General features: G+C 48.7%; 1 protein-coding gene across 1 annotated transcript in view; it reads right to left on the reverse strand.

Moving 5' to 3' along the window:
• The window catches only part of LOC144159951 (uncharacterized), a 34,931-nt gene that overhangs the window by 8,137 nt on the left and 7,877 nt on the right, over positions 1 to 18,917 (reverse strand). Inside the window, exons 3-9 of the mRNA XM_077691594.1 lie at positions 17,773 to 18,020; positions 10,156 to 10,958; positions 9,248 to 9,465; positions 6,653 to 6,749; positions 6,004 to 6,188; positions 5,088 to 5,187; positions 3,845 to 3,991 (exon numbers count right to left, since the gene is read on the reverse strand). Of these exons, the coding sequence (XP_077547720.1) occupies positions 3,845 to 3,991; positions 5,088 to 5,187; positions 6,004 to 6,188; positions 6,653 to 6,749; positions 9,248 to 9,465; positions 10,156 to 10,958; positions 17,773 to 18,020 (1,798 nt within the window). The remainder of the gene's footprint in view (positions 1 to 3,844; positions 3,992 to 5,087; positions 5,188 to 6,003; positions 6,189 to 6,652; positions 6,750 to 9,247; positions 9,466 to 10,155; positions 10,959 to 17,772; positions 18,021 to 18,917) is intronic.

The raw sequence follows: 18,917 nt of genomic DNA on the forward strand, positions 1-18,917 counted from the left end.
AGTTAACTGTGCTGATGATTACTCTCCAGCATTGAAAACGGGTTTCCACTGCTCCTCCGAGTAGGCTAACTTGGACTGCGGAGAAGCGGGTGTTTGGGGTAGGTTGGAAAAATGCGCCCGAAGATGGCGGCAACTGAGGGACAAGCTATTTGAATGTGCAGGATCGCGAATGTCCTTTTAGGCCCAATGGAGGGCGAGTCTCCTGTCGTGAAGAGGATGTGGAAAAATGGGTGCAAGTACAGTGGCACAACGACCTGAGCACCTTCTACGAAATTGTTCAGGTGAAACATTGCAGTATCGCGAATGAGGAGGCAACCGAACAGGTTAAGTTTGAGGAGGCACACCACCGTTTTCTAGAAGCTACCCGATGCAGTTCATCAGTGAACTGAAGGTGTGCGATGATGAAGGCGGTTGCTGATCTGCCCAATGTACAGGCAGTGAAACCTCCCGCCTCGCGGCTCACTGTCTCCAGACGTTCGAAAAGGGAAAGGCGAATTGCTTCTCTGCACAACACTAATAGAAAAAAATGTGCTTGATCCCTCTTTCATAGGAATCGGTAAAACACGGAAGTACTATGTGTCTTCACAGTTCAGTTGAATGATTATTCTGCATCCATATGAACTTGCACATCGCTATTTATATTTCGTCGGTATGGCACCGTCAGACACATCAATATCAGACACTGGATTGCCCGTGCCGGAGCACTGCGTAAACCTGAATGGAACTACATGCACTCAAGAACCATGCGAACGAAACCGAACGGGTTGCCAGAAAATCGTTTGGTGAGCTCACGGTCTGCTGCAGCAAAAGAGCATGGTTGGCGGGGCTGTCTTGTGGGTGTGCTTGGCAAGCGACGACTGGCGCGTCGCTTTGGCAAATGTGCGACCACTGCGTTCCAGCTCCGTGTAGTGTACGCAGACGGTTTCGTTGCGACGAGCTCAGCTGACGCCAACTATCGGCGCTCGTTAGCATCGTGATGCACTACTTCGCTTCATCTCTTTTAGCAGAACCATCGAAATGGAGGAGGTTATAGGAAGGATATATGGCGCGTTCATACAGCTGTCTGCGCTTCAGCTCATAGCGGGGTTGATAAAGCGCCTGACACCTCCCGTTGCGGCGACGGAGTTCCCGGCTTAAATCCTGGCGCAGCCGCGTCAAGGGAAGTTTTTCTGGCGATGTCGACGGATACGGCGTCAGTCATATCTTGGTGGATCCCGGCATAAAACCCTTTAGTGTTAAAAACTATTCGGAGGTACCCCAAGAGCAAAGGCAGTTGGGGTTATCACTGCAGTACAAACAGATCAAGCCTCGTAAAGGGACCCCGAAAAGCTTTGTGAAGGTGGCAATCAAATGCATTCAGGTGGTAGAACACATAACGGGGGATTTCTGAGCCAAGTGTGAGCCCCATACGTTGTACGGATAATTTGTAAACAATTTTTGAAGATCGCCTTTTTAAGCCGATGAGCGCGACGCCGCAGCAAGCCGACCGCGGCTGACGCAACGGCGATCGCGGCTGACGCAACGGCGAAGGCGCCCCCTGATTCGCCCAATCGCCGGCGAAATCGGCCACCGGCGGCGTCACTGTTATTGGCTTCCGGCTGCTCTCCCTCCTTCCTGCGCGATCCCGAGGCAAAGGCGGCAAAGGCGGGTCCGCAGCGATTGACGCGAGCCTAGGCGCAGGAATGTACCTAGCGCAGAACGGAAGTCGAGCGTCGCGATGTCACATGGCTATTCCCAGTGTTTCCAGCTGCTTTGAAGGAAGCAGAGAGGGAGGAGGAGTCGATCGGCAAGTGGGGAGAGGTGCATTTAATTGCTTCTGGCGCAGCTAATACTGAATGTAGATCAATAATTTCAACGGCATTGCATCGCTATATTGGTGCTACGCGACAATACAGGCCTTTTGTAACTTTTATAAAAGGCTTTTCTGGGTCCCTTTAACTCTTTCTTAAACGTAGTAGCCCGAAACACAGTACCGTTTCTATTGAGGATTTTTTTGGGAGGCTGCTGGTTGACCGGCACAGCTGGGGCATCATTTCAGGGTTGCAAGAAAGAAAAAGATGGAATCAGTCATCCGACACAGCGCACCCTCCGTGCTGTCCCCTAACTTGGGCATAGAAAAGGAAAACGGCCCCCTTTAAAGCGGTGCACTAATGCATTTGGTTCTATGGGAAGCAAAGCGGTGGTCACAAAAAACCGGCGTTATATCCCCTCCAGCACTGTAAGCGGTTACATTATAAAGTCTACACTCTATAGATATGTTTACCTTTAGCTTATGTGGGACCCAGGGGTCAAAAGTTACAGTGGGGGGCAACTTATATTTAGAGCCTACTCATAAGCATTTGCACAATATACGGTACACATTAGAAAAAAATGGTGCATGTTGCACTAGTGGTGCAAGGCTGGAGAAACAGCAAAGCTGGGTGTTACAATGTTAGCACAAGTGCAGCGCCCCCACGCGGCGCTGATAGTTTTATGTTTAGCCAGGCAAGCCTGGCACACTGGCGAGTGGCCGTTGTGGGAAAATAAAGACAGTTCGTTCTGGGCAAACGTCTCGGCATGTTCTCATGTCTTTCGCGGGCCTGATGGCCTACTGTTCGCGGTAGTCACTCCTACCGCTCGGCCATCCGTAGTTCTACACATCTAACACTGGGGGTTGACCTAGCTTCTCTCCACACTGACAGCGAATCCCAGGAGAGATGGAGCTGCTAGACCCTAGAAGTGCAAAACCATTTTGGACGGCACTGGACCATTAAAGTATGTAAAATGTTTTATTTAGCCGCAATCGCCATCGTCCCTTTCGTCGTCGTCATCGTCTGACGGCACAGCCGCATAGGGCAAATCCTCTCGTAGCGTGGAATTGAACTCGGGGGTCTTTTTGCTGGCGATTCCGCTCGTACTCCACATCATGAGCACGGTACTCCAGATTTTCCTCTCTTCACTGCCATTTGGGTGCAGTGGCTGGGATCGTAGCCGTCTCATGATGTGCTTCTTCCTTGGGAGTTACGCTTCTTCGGCCTACCTGCATTTTGTGAGATTGTAAACAGTGTGCGGAGTGCAGATTCCCGAGGCGCTGTGTGCTGTAGCACAAGCTTTTCTGGGCATCCCACTTGAACTGGTGAGGAGAATAGCGCGCAAGCGATCACGCCACAGAACGTTCTAAAAAATCAAGCAGTGTGGGTGCGCAGGATGACGTCATAGGATTTGGCTCCACCTACTCAGCTGTGCAATCGTCATGCCGGGCTCCTTCACGCCAGGGGACTTTTTCTTGGCATTTCCTTTGCAAACACCAACAAACAAAGCTAAGGCTTGAACAGCTCAATAGTTAAAAAGGGAAGATTGAAACTTGAGTGCTAAGCTGTACTTTCCATCTGTTGTTGAATTGATCCCGGTATTGAGGTCTGAAATGCTAGCTTCAGGTCAACTGCAGGAGCACATTACTCCGTGAGAAGCAAGGATTACCACTTGTTCAGGAGCTGCGATGCTTGCGAGCGTTTGCACACTGCAGGGCCTACCAGCCAAGTCACATCTTACACCTGGGGGAACCATTACTATAGTTCATCTCACAAGCTACATGCAGCACTGTGGAGGCTACATTGTTGTCCCCCTCAGGCCGCCTAACTCACCGCGAAGGAAGCGACAAAAGGCGCGGGGCCGTGCGGTGCCACTTGCCGAGAGGGGAGAAGGGAGTGTCCTTTCAGGACCCCCATCACGGCGGATTAGGCGCCCTCAGTGGGCGCGCTATTGATAACAATGTAGCCTCCACAGTGCTGCATGTAGCTTATGAGATGAACTATAGTGAGCGTCCCGAGCCCCTATTCAAATGGTCCAGTCAGGTTCCACTCACCGGAGGCTGCACTATTTGAGGGGGCTAAAGGCCGCAATGGTGGTCGGGTGGCCGTCGATGGTGCCGGGGGCACCGCACTCGTCGCCACCACAACTGACCGCCTGGCAGACACCGCCCGTCTCACAGCCCCACTGGCCACACCCGGAGCTGCATGCGGGTTACAAGAGCGAAGAGAGTTTTCGTGAACGCCACATTGCCGTTTCCAATTCCACTAATTCCCTGATGTTTGTCCATTGTCAGAAATAAATGGTCACCCATGCCAACATGCATTCGCAAGAAGACTACGGTGGAAAGCACATGAGAATGGCAAAGCGACTGAAACTGCATCCCACATTTCGATTTTGGTCACTACACCCTCCTAGGGTTGGTTCGTACAGAAGGCCCCGCTGCGACGGAAATGGCATAAGTAGCAATTCAGCTCAGCTCTCTCACGGATGCAGGTGGAAATCGGAGTGAAAAGTAGCGGGAGGCCGAGAAAAACTTTCTACTGCACAAAAGAAATACATGGACAAAGCACATGGGACAAGCACTAAAGGTAAACCAGTTCTTTACTGCACATTAGATGGTACAACGCAAGTGTCATCTGATGTGCCGTAAAGAACTAAAAGATTCTCGTGTTGTGCAATCTGGCGTGCAGTATCAATGCCTAGCACTTTGCCTGCGTGGTCCTTTCATTCCATTCTCCTCGTTCGGTAAAAAAATGTCTTGTTATACCGTAACTACAGAGAAACCTCGTCAATTCAAACTCAAAAAGGACCACACATTAGTCTGAAATAAACAAATTTGGAATAAGCGGGCAGGCGTTATAATGAGTGGCAAACTCATTCTCACTCATCCTTAGATTGCAGCTGATTGCAGGTTTCACACTAAAAAGACCTGCAATGGCTCACACTGGAACATTGGCTGTTCCAGCAAAAACTCACAGCATGCGAAAACTTAGAGCAAGCACCAGAGCAGTGGCATGCGCTGTCTACGCCAGTCAACTGCACTTCACGTCTGTGGCTGCTTGTGCTGCTCCCGTTTTGAGGCCAGTAAATTCAGTTTCATTTTTTTAACGGATTGACTCACTATGGGCCGACTTCTACCTCCAAGGAGCGGTGCAAGCCAGGGGCTGCTAGTATGTACCAATTTAACCATTGTGAATACCGACGAATCATCGGTAGTTCAAAGGAAATAAGTTCGCATTGACAGAGTAACAACAAGCTTCCACTGTACCAACTAACCCACTCTGACGCTCGCATACCCGGCATGCTTTGCCTTGCCGCAGGAGAGGCTGCCACTGTAGCGGCTGCACTCCCAGGTCCCCGGGGGGCGGGAACCTTGGGCCGTACCGATGGTGGCTCCTGCAAAAAATAAAAGGAGGGAAATCAGAAAATGGCCACTCTCAAGTCACACGTGGATCATTTCACGGCACTGAAATTTTATACCTCAGTAAACAACAACAAAAAAAAACTCCAAAGAGATTAGGAAGCCAATTGCAAGATCTGTTCGTAGAGCATTTGGGATTGGACAAAGTTGTGCGCATTATGTAAGCAAGTGCCCGTGAATAGGTTGTGAATTTCACTGCTTGAGGTGCCCAAACAAGGGCACACGCATTAAATCCCCCGCAGGTCAAGGTCATGCACGAAAAATTCCCACTTTCGCTATACGATACTTGCGTCCGCTTCAACACGCACATTCACCGTCAGCTTCAATTGTGGATCAGATTTAAGCATCAAACAAAGGCCACCGAAGTGGGGACACGCACCTTGCATTTCAGAGTGGACATAACCCAAGGCATAACTCGATTCTATGTTCTCTGCTTGCAGACACGTGATGGCCAAAAACAAAATACTGGCCACTCCTATCATGCTTTCGATGCAAGGCATCTGAAGCTTCAATCCAACCTTGAGGCCTGCTGGTGAGCCCATGAGATAGAGGTGCCAAACAGTGACAAAAAAACTTACATAGCATTGGAGGGGGGAGGGGTCCATTACTGAGGCAACACTGCATTTTGCTTTTTACAAATGTGTCCAGCTAGCCTGCAACAGCCAAGTGACACTGCACCAGCCCAAGAACAGTTAAGTGGAATATCTCAAGTCAAGATTTACAGAAGGGGAGAAAAATGCCGGGGTTGTGCACAGCAGAGCCCCCTCAGGAAATTGCCCAGCCCTGCTAACCTGCTTCTTAGTCTGCTGCCGATGAGCCACCTTGAGCACACCAGAAGGGGGCGCCATCGGTGCAGCAGGGTCCAAGGCGAACGTCGCGTCCGCAGCTTTGGGGGCGCAACCAGGTCGACCCAGTGGCACCTTGGCTTTCACTGGTGCAGACGGCCGCTCTGGACGACGAGTGGCAGTGGGTGGCGCTGCAGAGACGAGCATATGATAACCGACGTGTGCTATTGGTGTGGAAGGTCACCCAGGTACCTTGCAAAGAGCAGCGCAAGAGCTGAACTGAAGTGTGGAAGCCAAAAAAAATTTAAGGCCAATTTTTCAGCTTTAGTTTGATCTTGAGTAAACTGAAGCCATACAAGAGACAGGTGGGATACGTGTTGTGGGCAACCCAAGGATTATGCAAACCGAAACTATGTGCTGCAAACGTGTGCAGAAGAACACATTTGCTTTGCACTGTCGTCCATTATGCTTCCACTAAAATGCCCAATTATTTGCGCATTTCTTTTGGGCAAGTTTGCTCATCTTTATACGTGTTAAGCTCATTGTATGCATGCACACACTTCCATCACCAAACCAGTCTAATCCAGAGGACAAGCTGAATGCACCACCCACAAGTACAACTACAACAACTACAACAGGGGACATAGGCTCTTACGCAAGAGGCTTTTTCGGGTGGCCAAAGAGCTGCCGACAGGCTTGACCACCGGCTTGCGTGGCGCCACCACCACGGTGGAGTTGGCCGCAGCAGAGGCCTGCATGTTTGGGGGGAGCATAAGGAAAAGGATGCACGCTATCCAAGGGGAAAACGTCGAGCAGCAGAGCAGGGCAGTGCGGAACACACTGGTCTCCGTTTTTACACGCTGTGGCAACTGTGGCCCCAAACTTGGGCATCCTTCTCTTCAAGGTGAACAGTATGCGGGACACTAACACTTTCTCGAGTGTGAAAGCCAAAGCTTTGTCTCCTCAACGTCAACTGCCCGATGATTCAAATTACGCAGTTTCTATGCTACTTACCTCCTAGAGTAAGTACCCTCAAGTCTGCAAAGTATACGGAGACTTTCCTGGAATGTTAAATTTCTAATACGCAGCACAGTAATACTCTATAGCATACAGTGACCAGGACGCACACCAGATATGTTTCCTAGAGGTAGGGATGCTAGACAGTGAAAGCGTTTACTCGTTTGAGAAAAGATAGTGCAAAGGCCAGACCAAGAGACTGGAGCCAGAGAGGGGGTTCAGCACGGGCACCTGCACTGCACCCTCCCCGCTGTCTGGTTTTTGCACTGCACTTCGTTAATACCAAACTTCGACGAGTGTCCAACAAGCTAAGCTGTGTTTACCTCTATCAAACAACAATCCATAATCCCCATTCCTTTCTTAGGCACTGTATGATTTGAAGGTAAACACGCACCCTGATGGCAATCAGAACTGCGACCACATTGCCTGCAAAGCCAAACAGCAAAAGTGCCAATACTGCAGTAAAGCAGAAGCCAATCATGAGAAAACCAAAAAAAAAAGCCTTGGAAGGGAGACTATAGAGTAACAGGTGGAGTTTCAGTGTGTGTCAATAACCTCACTGAGAGTCAAGGTTGCACAGATATCAAACCACAATTATCTAGGTGAACGTCCTGAAGAAAACACGTGCGAAACTGAGAAGGGAATAAATCTGCAACAAATGTGTCACCAATAATTGGGTTATTGGGTACACTCCTTACAAGCAGTAGGACAACAGCATATAGAAGCATATAGAAACTCGGCCACCTTTGCTATTGAGATGTGAAGACCGATGAAACAGCAAAGCTGGTGGTCTTCACTGGCTTTGAAATGGCTTTTCTTAAAGGGGCGTACATAAGAGAAAAATTGTAAAAAGCAACGCTTTCTCCATGAAAACTGAGTCAAATCGAAGTCACAATCCACCTTTTCGGTAGTCTAAATTCAAAACTGCCACAGTGCACTTCAACTCAGCTAAGGTTGAAATCCAACAAGGAAATACCATGCGCACCGAATGCGATGATACGGCATCCGGATAGGCGCGAGTTTCACGAGGTTCCACGTTCTATTTCGACCACGGAAGATGTTTTTTCTAGAAGCGCGCACTCGCCACACCTGATGGTGGGCTACTTACCTCCTCGCCCCTTTTACTCACACTTCTTGGCCTAGTATTATCATCCTCTTCACTTTGCAGAGCGGAATTTCCTGTTACCAATCCACATTGACAGAAGAAAGCTAGATCTGCACAGCCAATCTGAACAGATAATCTGCACTGCTAACTGAACGCGTTGGCAGCGACAATGCGTTTAGTTAGCATGGCGATAATGCACCCTGTTCCTATTGTAGAGACCCAGGCTCAATTCCCAGATGAATTTCAAGGTGGCTAGACTTGCTCTTTACACCAGTGGGCGTTTCCTATACTGCACAAGGACAACGCTGGTTTTTCATACAGTTGGTTCCTTTGAACGGACCATGAAAGCAAAATACAACCTTGCTAAGTTTGCTAATCTTGTTAAGACCTAATCTTCACTAACTCACTCGGCTCCATTAAAGCCACGAGAAGCCAAAAAAAGGAAAAACAAGACAAGAAACGCAAAAAACATTGACATATTTTTTATGCTACAAAGCCACAATGTTGGCAGCACTGGCCAAGTAGAGGCCAGCACTTAAAACAGCTATCAGTGCGTTAACTGTCCAGACCTCAAAACTGTTAACAACAACAAAACACGAGGTGCCTGCCTACGCACATAGTGACAGAGCTCTCATGATAGCTACAGCGGCATCTTTGGCGCCTGGTTATCGGCACTCACGATGCTGTCCTACTGAACTCGGGTGCTTCAGCGCATGCGCATAGCCTGGCTTAGCAGCACGAGCACTATCGTAAATTGCCGCTCTGTGCATACGCTGGCACCTAGTTCTTTGTTTTTGTTAACAGTTTTAACGACTCTACATTATCACTCACGTGACATGACCAAACGCTCAGTCATGTTTCTTGTTGGTGGCTTTCGTCCGTGGTCGCCAATCGCACGAAGATTCTGGTGTTAGAGACGTTCACAGGAAACAAGTGCTGGGGAGTCGCCGCTGCTTCCCCCGTTTTGCTACATTATTTGTTTGAAGTTTGCAGTAAAATTGTTATCATTGGTTTATAAAAAAACTGCTTTGTCCTCATAACAAACTTGCATTTTGTCTTCGTGGCCCCTTGAAAGGCACAAAGGTTTAGCTGCAATACGAGCAAAATGTGCTGCCCAGGCAGACTTGCCTTCGTGCGTGGCCTGGCACCTGGCTTGGTTGGAGGGGCAGGACGGGCAAACGTCGCCTCTGACGCGGGCAAGTCCTCGGAAGCAGCCGAGGCAGCTCCCGATGCACTGAAAGTATGGTCTCGGTCACCGGCAGCTGGATTGTCACCCAACAGCCCAGGCTGGTCCCTCGAGACGACAAATGACCTCCAGCTGGGATGCATCGGGGAGTCGTAGGCGGCTGGGAAGGGAACGCGATGTGGAAAGGAATCAACTTGAAAGAGCTTTTTCACAGTTGACTTGTATGCTGACGGCAAAGTTCTATGCAGCAACAAAGGAGCATTAAGTGACTTCGAATTTTCGCGCCATTACTGAACATTAGAAGTGAGTTGATAATTGCGTTCTGCAGTCTCTGCGGTGCTTCGAGAATTTAAATTATTTGCCCTACACCATATTAGATGAAGGCATCCACAGAAACACAAACAGGTTAGTTGCGTGTATGAAGTTCAGGAGTTCCGTTGAAACTGTCCGTGCCCCCAACGGTGCAGATAAGGAGGGAGGCCAGGAGTACATGTTTGTACGTATTTTCAATGGCTCTACTAGGACTAATTTGTATAACAGCAAGCGCGAACTCCGAAACAAAACAGAAAGCAAGTTGAAAACATGTGCACCATTTTGACAACTTGCAGCACAAGCTTGAAACACACTGCCCGAGTGTTTAATTGTAGTTTGGCTAATAATTAATGAATAGTTAAACGGTACTTGGTACATATATATGACTTGACTTGCGCACGTTTCGGCTGTAATGCAGTATCACTTATAAAGCAGACTTAAGCAGTTTACTCCGCACTGTGAACTGTAGTGTACTGAAAGCGCAGTCTCATGGCTTTACCACTTGAGATAAAATAAAAGGCACCAAGAAAAAGCTTACTGACGAAACTATCCTCTGCTGTCAAGGATGAATGTGTATGCGACTCTCCGGTATCGCAACCAGCCGGGAGGTTAGGCGAAGCGGTGGCAGCGGCCTTGTCAGCCTCAACAGGCTCTGTGGCTGGGGTCACGACAAAGCTGAGACGCATGTCCACGGTTGTGTCAGAGGGCACCGGCGCAGAAGTTGCTGCCTCGTCAACCTCAGCATGATCCACAGCCGGAGCCACAGCCGGAGCCACGATGAAGCTAAGGCTCCTGTTCAGGGCCTTGTCAAGAGGCACAAGCAGGGTAGCAGTCGCAGTGACCTCGTCAACAGGAGCCATGGTCTCAGTCCCGTTGATTCCAAGATGCCTGTAGGAAGGCACCATTAATTGTTCATCTGCCACCCGGTCGAGAACATCGGCTTCCGAATCTGACTTGGCCAAGAAGCCATGGGTTGGCTTCTTAGGCCCGTCCGGGGTGAAGTAGATGAGGGGCATTGAGTCCCGGAGAAGAACTGGACTCCCCTCCAACGGAGTCGAAGTGAAGTTCAGAGCAGTCAGAGCAGCTCCATCTCTTCGGCTCTCGAGCAACGAGAGCTCGTGATCGTCAAAGAGAAGGCCTCCACCGTTGATGCACTTGTTGGAATTGTCGTCACCGGCCTCCTCCAGCTCGAAGGTCGGTGCTGGCTCCGCCATGGAACGATGTTCTGGATCGTCATCGGACTTGCCGTTGGGATCGCCGATGTGAAGATTGTCCATGGCTGTGGCGAGTGAAGCAATGGGCCCGGAAGGTGAACGCTCCGTGTTCGTTGTGTCCAACAGGCTGCCGATAAAAACGAAATGTGACAAGATTGGTGTGAAAACGTGCCACAACACTTATGTAACTGTTGACCATTGGGTTACAGTGACAAAGGGATGCCAATGCGTAACTATCTCTAGCAACACACGCCAAATGTGGAGCAAAGCCATAACGTCTGACGTACCTATTGCTAGCAGTAGTTAGCTAGGAATAAAGAAAAAGGAACTGTCCATGAACTTAAAAAAACGGCAACGCACGAGCTGAATGCAATAAGACCCTGTGTGCAGGGGTGCACCCTTTACAGGCCGCTTGCTTCGTTGAGCTGGCGTCATTTCCGGGACAGATATGACGTCATTGAAATCTGCGTATCCGGGAATAAAAACACTTTCGTGTTAAAAACGGCAATTTTCGGAACGCTGTATCTTCGCAACAGTACCACAGGGTGCGGCCATTTTAATACCGTTGGATCGGCCGAGCGATCCTCTTTCCGGTCCCGGCCGAATTTTTTTTCTTTCGCCTGGGGTGCTCGACAGCGAACTCAACAGTGTAAACCCACAAGGCTCGGCTGTTCAATGTCTGCAACAAGGGTGGCCATCAGCTCCGCCAGCTTGGCCAAACACAAACCAAATCGGAATCCACCACACCGTGAAAATTGTGTATTGAAAAAGTTTGCCATTTACAAATCGGAGGCCAACTCACGGACTCCCATGCACAGTTGTGTGTAAAGTACATAGATTACTAATGCTCGAAATGCACAGCAGTTGGAAGGAAAATTCGGCTAATAAGCGGTGAACGAGTGTGCACACCCAAAAGCGGTGAATGAAACATAAGGAAAGTGTTAGCAAACTGACCAAGAGGCAAAGAACAAAAAAGGCCGAGCAGGCCTGTGCAACCTGTTAAGCAACAGAGGTGTGCAATACCAGATGCATTACTGGCGTTTTGCAAAGAAAACTATATCCTAATTAACTTTCGGGGCTGGTTCCGCACAAGGCTAATTTTAACTCTGAAAAACCGTGCCATTAATAATCACTCCACATGAACATGGCACATAAAGACTAAAAGCGCCAAGAATGTTTTCAAGTTGGTTTTTTTTTTGCCTCTACGTAACTCACCCTAACTGTGTTTACTCTACTGAACAATACCTGCAGACCACTGTTGCCATCGCTGGGCGTCAGACATCCGCTAAAAATCAATGAGAAATCCGCCAGATTTCGCTAGATTCTAAAACATATCCGCTATATTTCCCGCTAGGGCCTATTTTATTTAAAATAACATTGCAATTTCCTATGATAAATACCTTTATCATTCTTAAAAAGCTCCCCAAAACTACGAGAGCTGAAATAATATAAAGAGACTCCTTGTATATAATATATACAAGGAGTCTAACAGAACACTTCAGGTTTCAGTGCTGCGGTGGTCGTCATTGGTCAACCTCATCACAGAAGACGCTAAAAGTTATAAATGTTCACACTCATGAAAAAAAAACGAAATCGCTGGTCAACGAAAAACATCGAGGTCATCGTCGCCGCTGTCGTCGTCTGACACCATCTCCACAGGACCGCTGGTACTCGTTGAGGGACAAGAAAGGTGACTTGATTGCACATACGTTGCAGATGTCCCGATTGCACTAACAACTGCTGCGGGAAGTTCGTTATCAAAACAACTTTTAAATGCAGAGCATTTCTTTAACTCACGATGTCACCCGGCGTTGGCGTGCCTCGGCGTCCGCAACAGCCGTTCCAGGTGCGCCCTCTCCCCCACTCCTCCTCTCCCGCATCACGCTACCATCCTCGCTCTCAACAACAGGTCCGCACCCCTCCCCCTACACTATATAAAAAAATACTTAGCGGCGCCTGGTTTCGATACCACGACCCTGCGGGCGGAACGCAAGGTACAGGTGCGCGCAGAAGTAAACGGAGCACGGGAGCGGTGGCCGAACTGCATCGCTGCGCCCCGTATGGGCGCCGACGGTAACCATGGATTGCCGGTCAAAGAGTGTGTTCGCACTGCCCCCGCCGCCCTATCTGATATGTTTAATCGCCGCTCTGCTGGCGTGTCATGCTCGGCGAGGCGGTCTTCAAAAGGCAGCGCTGGGCTGTAGAGTGGCGCTGGTTGCATTGGCGCTCGCACGATGGAAACCTCTCTAACAGCGGTTCCGCTGCAACGTTTCCTAGACCAGTCCGTTGCTTTGCCTGCAACACAGAAGTGACCCCCACAATCCGCCATCTCGTCTGGGACTGTGGGGCATTCAATCGGCTTCGCGCCAAATATCGTCCCGCCTGGGTCCTCTCCTATGAGGACTGGATCAGGCCACGTGATCGACACCAAGCTACGTTGGCTGCGTTCGTTTGCGAGGCAGCCATGGCCGGACATTATTAACCCCCTCCCTTAAGCCTGCGGCCTCGAGCCATCCAAATAAAAACATTTGTCTGTCTGTCTGTCCGTCTGTCATTGGCGCTCGCAGACATCAGCGGCGACCGAATCCGCTGCTCATGATCTGGACGAAGCTGCGCGCGTCCGCAAACGTGCCTTGTTGCGCGCTGTAAAGGGCGGTATAAAATTGTAGGCGGCTGCGGTTTGGCATAGCATGTCATCGCGATATAATTAATTGTAAGCCGGCAACAAAATTGCCACGTACAATATAGAAAGCACATTCACAGACATTTCCGTTGTTAAAAAAAAAATCTCGCTTACGAGATTTCTTCTTTAATGTTGGGTTTGTCCCAAGTTATTGCGGTCGGTCAGTCCAGGGCTGTTCTGAAGAAACGGAAATAAAAAATGTCCATGCGGTGGGAATTTTGTATTAGAGAAAACCATAAAGAACAGGTACAATCGTTGCCTGCTATTACAGCGTGCCTTATAGGGCGCGTATTTTGTTGTCGCATTAATCCTTTCGCTCCCGTTGACGAGGACAGCCGTCATAAGATTTTACACCAAATTAACCGATTAAGAGTATGGTCGCAATCTGTCATGACGACTATACGCGTCATCGGTCATTTTGAGGCCTTGACGGCGCTTTTTTGCATAGCATTGAGGTCATGCAGTAAAGCCATCTTTCAATTCAATACGGAGTTTAATTTAAATCTGCAACACTTTCTTGACTAATATAAGGTGCTCGTTAAAAACAACAACGTTGGTTTTAATGCGACAACAAAATATGCGCCCTATGAGGCGCGCTGTAATAGCAGGCAACGATTGTACCTATTCTTTATGGTTTTCTCTAATACAGAATTCCCACCGCATGGGCATTTTTTATTTCCGTTTCTTCAGAACAGCCCTGGACTGACCAGCCACAATAACTTGGGACAAACCCAACATTAAAAAAGAAATCTCGTAAGCGAGATTTTTTTTTTTTTTGAACAACGGAAATGTCTGCGAATGTGCTTTCTAAATTGTACGTGGCAATTTTGTTTCCGGCTTACAATTAATTATATCGCGATGACATGCTATGCCAAACCGCAGCGGCCTACAATTTTATACCGCCCTTTACAGCGCGCAACAAGGCACGTTTGCGGACGCGCGCAGCTTCGTCCAGCTCATCAGCAGCGGATTCGGTCGCCGCTGATGCCTGCAAGCGCCAATGCAACCAGCGCCACTCTACAGCCCAGCGCTGCCTTTTGAAGACCGCCTCGCCGAGCAAGACACGCCAGCAGAGCGGCGATTAAACATATCAGATAGGGCGGCGGGGGCAGTGCGAACACACTCTTTGACCGGCAATCCATGGTTACCGTCGGCGCCCATACGGGGCGCAGCGATGCAGTTCGGCCACCGCTCCCGTGCTCCGTTTACTTCTGCGTGGACCTGTACATGGTGCTCTACCCACTGCGCCACAAAGCCGACACAGAATGGAAGGCTACGAACGCGCCTTATATCCTTGACTCATTCAAACTACGTCAAGAAGCTGCTGATACAACGCATTCACTACCACCAACTCCCCAAACGCTAAACGTTAACGCAATACACCCACCCCCTATGCGACGCGCGACCTCTCGAGTCCCCCTCGCGGGGAGATGGGCCCTTTTCTGGTGTCACTTCAGTCCCGCTCTTACGACGAGGATGCGTTTGTTGTTTCGGGCTTCGGCTTGTTCCTCATCTTGGATTTTACTATGTTAAGCTGACTAAACCTCATCTCTACTTCGGCATTTGAATACGGCAGCCCGAGCATCGACATAGCAAAACCGGCCAGCTCGGCGAACGGATTTTCGCCGCAGGCGTCCTTATAGGAGTGAACTTCACACCAGAACGACTGCGTGGACGATATTTGATTCCAGTCCAGGAGGGTGATTTTGCTCCACTGGTTTTGAATTTTTGCGATGGTCTCAGAGCCGTTTTGAAACCTCAGGGATTTGTTTGTCTGAGATAGGCGGAGCAAGTGAACAGGAGCCCTCCTAACCCCTGAAGTTAACCAATTTCTGTATTTTTTGAGGACACGGAAATGGTTTCTTGCAGGGTGATTTTGAATCGGTGCACTGCGTGAGGTATCCGCCAGAAATCCGCTATGTATAAAAATGGCCCGTCAAAAAATCCACTGGCCGCTAGACTAATTTTTTCCCCATCAGAATAAAATGTAATCCGCCAGATTTAGCGGAAAAGACATTATGCACGTATACGTGCTAGGTTTTCCTAAAATATGCAAAATTCTCTATCGCTAAGGGTCACCGAAGCATACGAAAATACCGCAAAAACGCAATTGGAATTTTTTATCAGATCGACGTCTGCTATGCCTCACTGATGGTGTCGTTCATTGCGCAAAACGAACTACAGAAAAGACAACTTTCACTTCGCTTTAAAGGAACACTGAAGAGACTGATGGTGTCGTTCATTGCGCAAAACGAACTACAGGAAAGACAACTTTCACTTCGCTTTAAAGGAACACCGAAGAGATTTGTAAACATTGCGGGATTACTAGCGCAAATTGTAGCCAGAGTCCATAGGCCCTGTTTCGACCACTCTGAGCGCGTTTACGCGAATTTAGTTAGTAGAAAAATCAATTCGAAAATGCTGTCCTCTCTGCATCCTGGCCCATTTTCTGTGGCGTTTTCGTGTGACGTCAGGAGGAGATGAGCTGGCAATTGGCTGCGCTACTGCACGGCTCGCCGACCTTCCGACACAGTCAGTCGGCCCAGCGTTTAGTCCGCCGGCCGCCGACGGGTCGTCGCAATTCGCTCGCTCAATTGAAACTAAGCCACAGCACGTTTGTGAATGGAAGAATGTGCCTTTCTTTACTTTGTTAGTTTGTACACTGTATCAAGCTCTGAGTCCGGGTCGTTCCGCACAAGCCCTGCACAAGTGCACATGCGACGCTTCGCTGACTGATATACGCTAGTAGGAAAATCTAAGGCCACTTGAAGAAGGAGAAGAGTCAGCAAAGTCAATATAGTTACTAAGCAAATAAAATCAACTGCAACTTTTACCGTACAGCGCGAGCAGGAAGCTCTTTTTTGCGCTGGGTGAACAAGCACAGTGGTCAGCAGCACGACCACACATCTGCGAACGCTTTTCCGTCTAAGAAATGCAATTGCTAGACGCGAGATATTGTGGAAGTTTGGGGGATGCTTACTGCACGAGCGCTATACAACAAATAGTCACCTAAGGTACTTGAAATGCTAAAACTAAATAGAAGTGTAAACTGGTTGTACATTATATACCTTATATATCCAACCTTGGTCGCGCTGGCTCGTGGCCGAGTGGTCTGAAGCGCTAAAATTATTGTTTTGCAAGTAGCAAGTTCTAATCCCCGAAGGTACATGCTTTTTTTGTAAGTTGATTTTTTCGTTTGCGGCCGATGTTTTCTAAACTGAGTTCACCATTTTTGGGCCATAACGTTCACTTCTCCACGAGTGCGTTCGCAGAACGCGCGCAAACTGACAATGACGCGCTAGTGAGTTCTCGTTGGCGTGCTGTTGCCACAAACACCGACTACTTGCGGGCAATGGGCACAGGCCAGAATCACCAGACCCTTGGCCTGGTACGAACACCCTTTTTACGTACAGGCATGAGTGAGGCAAGCTCCGAATATGCGGGAAAAGCGCATGGCATTTGAGAGTCTGCGGTGACGCGGAGTGCGTTCATCCACTGCGTAGGCTTCGGCTAGTGATCGCTAAGATTCCAAGCCGTCCTGGGAGGCTTATATTTGACATTTTACAGCCGTCAACATGGCAGAAGCGTAGTACGACGATTACTGAGATATCGAGAATGCCCATCCAACGATCGCCGTCGGATGTCAAGCATGTTTTACAGAACTGAAACCGAAGCTTGTTTGAATGCTAATCTTGGACATCGTCCAATCAAGGTGCATCTCCTCCTGTCGTCACAGCCTTTAGTTGGTGCGGCCGCCACGGACCGCGCATGGTAGTTTTTCTTCTTTCCCGCTTTATAAAATAATTACCGACCTATCAACCGGACAAGCGATGAAAAGTGTGGTAATTTGAGCCCGTCTACCAGGTGCAAGCAAAACCGGGAGCTTGACAAAGTCACTTCAGTGTCCCTTTAAGGGGGGAGGGGGCTTTCAATGCGAACTTTTTTTTTTTTGGCTTAGAGCAATGAAATTGGAAATGGCATTAATTAAAGAAACATGAAGTTTCACCAAAATATTTCGAGCTTTTTTCTACGAATGTTTGCATTTGCTTGCTTATGACAAGCCTAGAATGGTAATGCAACACGCTTGAAAGCTGCGATTACTTCTCATGTTTACCTCAAGATATGGTTTAAAAACATCTTTCATTGCCAAAATGGAGCTTGGCAAGTTACCAAAGGCTACTTCTTGCAAACCGAACAAACTTGCACCTTGTCTTCAAGTCCCCTTAAAGGCGTTCACCTCGAAAAGCAAGCAACGTACCAGACTGCGCCTTCTCCCCCATTCTGTCCTGCTGGCGACTGGAAGAGCTGGCGACGTGCCACGTCCCCAGCGCCTCCCGGAGTGCTCGACACTGAACTGGACAGAGTGAAGTCCACGAGGCTGGGCTGTTCGATGTCTGCGATCGGAGTGGCCATAAGCTCCGCCAGCTGGGTCACTATACGCTTGCCTTCCCGCAACGCCATCGAGTAGCTGAGCACGGGGGACTCCGCTGCGTCCTCCTCATACTTCTACAGAGAGAAAGGAATGGGAAACGCCAATGGTTGAATTCCAGGGTCTAAATTCAAGGCACTGGGTGTAGCCTTTCCAGAACCTTTTCACACTTGGAACGATTATTCCACCTATTTTGAATAACTGTTTGTTAGAGTGACACGAGTAAACGCTCTTAAAGTGACAAAATGCAAACTTATAAATTTTCTACGGAAGATCCACCAAGCAACAAACACTCGTTCAGTCCTTGTGTAGCCTCATGTCGCTTCAATGCTTGGAATCTAAAAAGGTAAAACTTTAATAAGATCTTATTGGTCTACACACTCCGGGAGTTTCGATACCTTAAAAGCAGCCCCTTAAATTTGAAAAGTTATGAACTACCCATACAAACCCCAAAATTTACGTGCACAACCAGAGAAAGGAATGTGGCAAAACCGCCAGACTAGTGTTAGCCAAGGAAAATACAGATGTTACAACACAGCACGTATGCTGCTGCTTTTGGCTAGTTTTGCGGTTGCACTGTTATTCGTAGCAGTTTTCCCACAGAGGGCAAAACAAAGTCACGCTATCTCCCACACACAGTGATACCACAAAGTTACTGCAGTAGTGCAACTTAGAAAGCAAACAACCCATTTCAATCTATGCATAGATTTGATAAAATAGTTAACCAATCCAACCAGCTATCCACACAGTAAACAGATGTTGAAGCTGCCCTCTTAAGTTGCTTCGATGCATGGGTTTAATATGCTGTCTGCCTCTTGTTAGAGCAATCGTAGCACGCATTGATGATTTATGTAACATCAACACTTCCTGGCTTGGAACATTTGAGGGTCACTTAGCATCTACATGCTGACAGTGCCAAAACTTCTGCAGCAGAGACACTGAATCCTGTTCCAGAAATCTACCCTGCAGTGTTC

Source organism: Haemaphysalis longicornis, unplaced genomic scaffold (assembly GCF_048455015.1).
Source record: "Haemaphysalis longicornis isolate Haplotype H1 unplaced genomic scaffold, Haemaphysalis longicornis Haplotype H1 scaffold_10, whole genome shotgun sequence".
Classification (NCBI taxonomy): domain Eukaryota; kingdom Metazoa; phylum Arthropoda; class Arachnida; order Ixodida; family Ixodidae; genus Haemaphysalis; species Haemaphysalis longicornis.